The sequence below is a fragment of the Pteropus alecto genome, unplaced genomic scaffold, assembly GCF_000325575.1.
Source record: "Pteropus alecto unplaced genomic scaffold, ASM32557v1 scaffold68, whole genome shotgun sequence".
In the NCBI taxonomy this organism is placed as follows: Eukaryota; Metazoa; Chordata; class Mammalia; order Chiroptera; family Pteropodidae; genus Pteropus; species Pteropus alecto.
In genome coordinates, this window is record NW_006441386.1 from 7,519,172 (window position 1) to 7,525,171 (window position 6,000).

The 6,000-nt window shown below is 47.5% G+C and overlaps 1 protein-coding gene across 11 annotated transcripts in view; it reads left to right on the forward strand.

The window, feature by feature from the left end:
- The window catches only part of DTX2 (deltex E3 ubiquitin ligase 2), a 36,246-nt gene that overhangs the window by 15,712 nt on the left and 14,534 nt on the right, over positions 1-6,000 (forward strand). For all 11 annotated transcript variants that reach the window (XM_015594685.2, XM_015594686.2, XM_025051524.1 and 8 more), the window contains one exon: positions 4,960-5,060. In XM_015594685.2, the coding sequence (XP_015450171.1) occupies positions 4,960-5,060 (101 nt within the window). The remainder of the gene's footprint in view (positions 1-4,959; positions 5,061-6,000) is intronic.

Sequence of the window (6,000 nt, forward strand, 5' to 3'; positions counted from 1 at the left end):
GGTGGTGGTCTCAGCTCACAGGTGAGCATATTGAGGCTGATGAGTTTGGCAGCACAGCCAGCAAATGGCAGAGCTAGCATTAAACCCAGGCCCCAGAGCAGGCCTTATGGGACATGTGGAGTTCTTGAAGCTCTCAAAGGCAGAATGAGATGAAGACAGAAGGCATTGTGAGTCCAGCAGACAGGAGAGGGATGGGCCCCAAATGGGTCAGTGCATCTTCCTGGGCATCTTCTTCTGGATCTGAAGTTGTTCTGGGAAATGGGAGTATGGGGAGGTTTCACTTGGGCCTTCTTTGTGGACTTTCACATAGAATAAGCAAGCAGGACTGTGTGCTAGCCCAGTCCCACCCAGTGCCCTGTGAGGCCCCCTCCAATATCTCGTTCAGTCTCTTAGAGAAAAGCATGCTATGTTTGCAAGTCCAGAATAATTATCAACAGGGCTTCTATTAGGTCAGCTTTTCCTAGGCTCCTGGGCCTCTTAAATTCTTACAAATTATTTCGAGGCATATTTCTAGATGTTTCTAGAACTGGGATTCTGGGATTAAGCCAGGCAACTTCATAGGCTTGGTTGCTTTCTCCCAGTATAGGGCTCCCACTGGTCTCCCCTCCCCAGCCTGAGGCCTGAGAGACTGTTGATATGGGCCCTACTGGTACAGGCCAGGCAAGTTACTGAAGGAAAAGCTTTTGGGCAACACTGTCTTAACTTTGCTGCTGGGCTATGCATGTTGCTGCTTGCCCTGAATTGTAAGCCAGAAGGGAACCAGGCCAGCCAGCTTTGTTGGTTGAAACAGCCTCAAAGGGACCTGCCTTCTAAGGTGGATGTTCATCTTTATCTCCTACAGCTTTTCAGGAGCTGGGAGGGGTATACTTCACTTTCATGGGCCTATCCCTGCTTTGAAAAACAAGATTTTCCTGTATCTAATTTGTAGTGGAGCCCTCTTCAGTTAACTCTTCTCTCATTAATGGGTGTTGTAGAGCCAGAGGGGGCTTAATAAATAGCTGACCTCCTAACCCAGCAGGGCTGGGAGGATTGAAAACACTCGGCAAACTTGGTCTCCCTAGAAGCCAAGGTACAGTTCTCCAAGCCAAACGAATGCCAACAGCATTAGGTGAAAGTTACCATGTATATGGAGGAGAGGAGAAAACAACAGGGCAGGTAGTACCACGGGCTGGGGAAGCCTGAGAACTGGCTGTGTTACTGATAGCCACTGGAAAGAACACGTGAGTGAGTAAAATCAAAATTTGTGGAAGCCATGTGGTTTCAAATCACTTCTTAATCAGGGTAAAACCTTGGCTGGCTGACTTCCTTGTGCACCGGGAGGCTTTCTGAGTAGGTAGTAATACGTTGAGAAGGTTCATCATTTGTTTTTTTTGTTTGTTTGTTTTTTGTTTGTTGCTGAGAAGGTACATCATTTGTCACTGAGCTGCTGGGTTTGAGTAAATTTCCTGGTAGCTGAAGTTTATCCCTTTAAGCACAGAAACTTGTGTTTTAATGATGTTGTATGGGAAACTTTCCAACATGTGTCATGCATGCTCTTCTTTAATAGAGGGTGTGCCAGCTTGTTGAGCATTTTAATGACTTGGGGTGGTGATTATGAACAGCAGTCTATTGCAGCTCTGGGGTGGCTATATGCCTTGGCGCTCTTCGTCCCTGTGCTAAATGGCTCTTGTGGTTTGCTTTCATCTGCTTTGTTCTCACTACTGTTCTCCCTTTGTCTAAAGGCACCCCACTCCCTCCTGCTGTTGGCCAGTTTCTTCAGGATTGCTTGATTTGGAGTCCTGGGTTCCAGGTGGGGCCTAATGCCTAACTCACTGCAGGCCTCTGGGTCAGCTCTATTCCTTTTCCAGGTCACTCTTTTCCCCTCTTAAGATTAAGGAGTTGGGCTTGTCAGTTTCTGAAGTTTCCTTTTGCTCTGATGTTGCTGTGGGTTTCAGGGTTTAGAGAGGGCCCTACAGGAAGGTGCCCCTAGCCCTTCAGCTTTCTTGTATCCACTTTGCTCTTCTGAGACCTGAGAAACAACGGACATTTGTATTGGGGTTTAGATTGAGCCTCACAACCACCCTGGGGGCCTTCTGGAATTATTCTCATCCTACAGGTAAAGAAATTAAAGCTCAGAAAGGGGATTCAACATGACTGAGAGCACACAGCTTTAAGCGGGAGCAGGTGCTGGAAGTGGGGTGTCCACACTCCACATCTGATGTTCCTTGTACTGCACACACACTCAGAAGTCCCCTAGTTGGTGCTGGCTTGCTGGCCTCTGAGGAGCTGGAGGGAGACCTTGCATTTCCTTACTCTCCTGTCTCCTAGTGCTGCCACTTGCCTGGAACTATCAAGTCCTGTCTGCATAGAAAACTAGCAGTCCTTATGCCTCATGTTTTCAGCTCCATTTGGAAGCTCCTGGAGATGGTCCTAGACAGGAAAGGCAGGTAGGGCCTAGTAGGTAGACTTAGGAACCAGGGAGGCAGAGAGAGAGGCCTGAAGCAGGAGAGGGAATTCTTAAAGAAGGATACTTCATGGAGCACGTGGTGCTTCACATGGGAACATTCTGCTAGTCTGAGCCCTTTGAGGGTGGTGAAGGGGATCAGTGACCTCCAAGGCTCTGTCCACCCCTGAGAGTCCCAGTCTGGGAACCACTGGATCCTTTTTCTGCTCCATTCCTTCTGATCACAGGAAAATGTGGAGAGGTGCTACGATGAGGCATAGGGGAAGTGGCCATATCAGGAGACCCCTAACTTAGTCATGGTTCCTGATTTCAGTTCTGGGGTGAGCTCCTCACTGGAAGCCTCATTGTGTGTGTGTTTTCTGTGTTAGTTTGTGGGACCTAAAACTAGGCCTTCTCCCTCAGGTCTGTGCCTTCCTTTGGCAAAGGAAGACCCCAGTTTTTGGAGCCCCTCTGGGCCAGTGGTGCCAAGCCAGCTGAGTAGCCCACTAATTTTGTATAGTTATAGAGCCAGGCTTCAGCTTTTTGGCTTCCTAGGTAAGGGCTCAAGCTCAGTGCTCTCTGGAGAGGTAGCTTGAGAGATGAAAGATGCCTGGAAGGGCTATATCTTCTCAAATTTCTTCGCTTATAGAACCTGAGAATTGCAAAGACTGTTGGACTATCTACCTTTAAAAAAAATGGAGGAAGAGGCTCAAAAAGTGGGGTAGGGGGTGGGGGTGGGGGTGGAGTTTGTTCCAAATTAAACAGAGCTTCGCGGGCCAAAACCTTAGCCCAGGTGTCCTGAACACACATTCCTTTCATGGCATTAGAGCATTCCAGGTCCAGTTCCATTGTTCTCTTGGGGTTGAGAGTAGACCAGGAGAACAAGAAGCTGCTATTTGAGTAGCACAGCCACACAGGTTATTCTGTTTGGGGAGAACAATCCAGAAATGAAAACAAAACGACCTTTCTTCGCTCAGACAGATACCAGAGCACCTGCTGTGCTCCAGACCCTGTGCGAGGCCCTGGCAGTTTCAGCACCAGCTGAGTGTGAGGTTTTCTGGTTTGGAGCAGAACCAGCCAGCTCCCAGTAGTTTCTACAGGCAGGATCTATGACCTGTGGCTGGTGGTAGGGAAGGATGTGGGGCAGCTTCTAGAAGCATTTATTGTAAGCTGCCAAGTTATTGGTTCGCTGGCAGCTATAAGGGTAGCACAGTGGACTGGAGCCGTCCATCGTTTCATGAGCACCTTCCCAATTCCTGGCTCCCAGACAGGAGTCAGTAGAACAGAGATAAATGTGCCTAGGCCCTGTCCTTGGGGAGCTCCAGTGTAGGGACTATGTGGAAGGATTTCCTAACTGTTCCTATTTCATCATCTTTAACATGGGCAGGGATGGACAGGAGGATGCAGGAATCAGGAGTGCAAGGAGTTGGCAGTCATCTCGGGCCATCTATACCAACTATTCTCCAGTGCAGGGCTTTCCCCAACCATAGTGGCATGGGTTTGTTATCATTTAAGAGCACAATGGCCTAAAACCAAATGAGTGACTTGAACATAGTCACCATGAGAAACAAGACCCTCATTTAAAAAAAAAAAAAAAAAAAAAAAACCCTTTATTTTGAACAATTTTAGATTTACAGAAAAGTTATAAAAATAGTACAGAGAGTTGCCTTATTTCCTTTCTCATAACCATAGTGTAGTTTTCTGAAGCAGAGAATTACCATTGGCGCAGTACTATTTTCACCAGTTTTTCCACCATTGTTCTTATTCTGTCCCAGGATCCCGTAGGACCCTACTTTGCATCCAGTTGTCAGTTCTTTTCCTCCCATCTGTGACAGTTCCTTGGTCTTCCTTTGTCTTCCAGAACTCTGACACTTTTTCATGAGTTACTTTGTCAGATATCCCTTCGTTTGGGTTTGTCAGATGTGTTCTTCTCATGATTTGGACTGAAAATATACAGTCTTGGCAGGAAGACTATATTCTCAGTGTCCTTCTCAGAGCATCGTTTCTTGGGGCTTCTGATACTTATTGGTCATGTTACTGGAGACATTGGTCTTGATCACTTGTTAGAGGGGTTTCTGCCATATTTTCCCTCAATAGTTCATGTTGATGAAGCTAGTGAGCTCAAAATTCGTCTTCACAGTCTCCAGATTGCCCAGGAAAACATTTTTTGACAGTTAAATCTTCATTCTTGATACCTCGTAAAAAGGTGAGACCTCATACCCCAGCGGCCCCTGCCTGCCATTCCTTCCTATCCAACGCCTAGCTTGGAGTTTGACTCTCGTCACTTGATTTTTGCAGAGGAAGTGATGGTGAGCTGGACTCTGGGCTTCAGATTCTATAGGTTAGTTTGGGTCTGAGAGTGGTGAAATTCAGATTTCTTTGCTCCTCTTTCCAGATACTCTTCATCAAGATCTTTAATTAAAAAGCAAAAGAATAAAAAGCAGAAGCCCTCACTCACACAGAAGCACCTGTTCTTGGGCTCTCGTTTTTGCTAAGTTGGCTCCGCACACTAAACTTTGCTCTTTCTTTTCCCCTAGTGCCTCCCTCCCCAGTGGTCCTGTGAGCAGCCCTGGGAGCATCCCTGCCACTGTGCCCGTGCAGATGCCGAAGCCCAGCAGGGTCCAGCAAGCCCTCGCAGGTAGGCATACTGCTACCGAGCTCTGTGATCTGAAAAAATAGACTTTCTGACAAGACTTGGGGGCAGTAGGAGAATGTGTGGTGGGGGAGGAGATTATGGGGCAGGGGTCTTGTTACCTTTTCTCTTCTCATGAAATCCCAAAGGGGCTCCTTTGAGGGGCAGTGCCCCCTGTCAGTGATAGCTTACCCCTGGCGAGTGAACCTGGGGTGTGCCCTTCCTTTGTCTCTCAGTGGGAGTTACACCTGATGATAGTGGCTGTCCTGGCGTGGACCTTTCGTTATCTTTTAAATTTTCACATCACCTTGAATTATGGATCAAGAGACTTTTCTGTCCTGAGATGTATTAGGCATTTCCCTAAAGGAGCCCTCTGGGAACCTCTCAGAACTATTTACCTGGAGTGACGTTTTGAATAAGTGGCTTTTTTGTCCAGCTAGATCTTTTAACTATACAGCTTGAAACTGTTTTTTGTTTTTGTTTTTTTAATTTTACAGGTGTTGGGGGGCACTAAAAGTTATTTTTTAATTTAAAGGAAATGTAAAGTGTTACATAGAAAGGTAGACTGAGTGTAGTGAACCTCCATCATTTAAAAGTCAAAGCAGGGAATAAGCAGAGAGAGTGTTGGTGAATCTCTGTGGTAACCCAGTGGGGTTGGAGGGTCAGTCCTAGAGCCAGGGAGACCCTTGTGGGGCCTGACTTCGTGCCTCAGGTAAGCCAGTGCACCCTTGGAGAATGGGATGCCGCCCCTGGCATTCTGCCCTCAGAATCTAGCCTCTTAGCTGTTAACACTGTGCTACTTCTGAGTCTGATGGGACCATTGGAGGGGGCGAGGGATTGATGGCTGTATATAGCCAGGCAGAGCTGGCCTGGAGGCAGTGGGAATGTGGACGTGCAGCTCACGAGCAGTCTTGGCAGTATTGGAGTAGCCTCTGCCTGCTCCCCC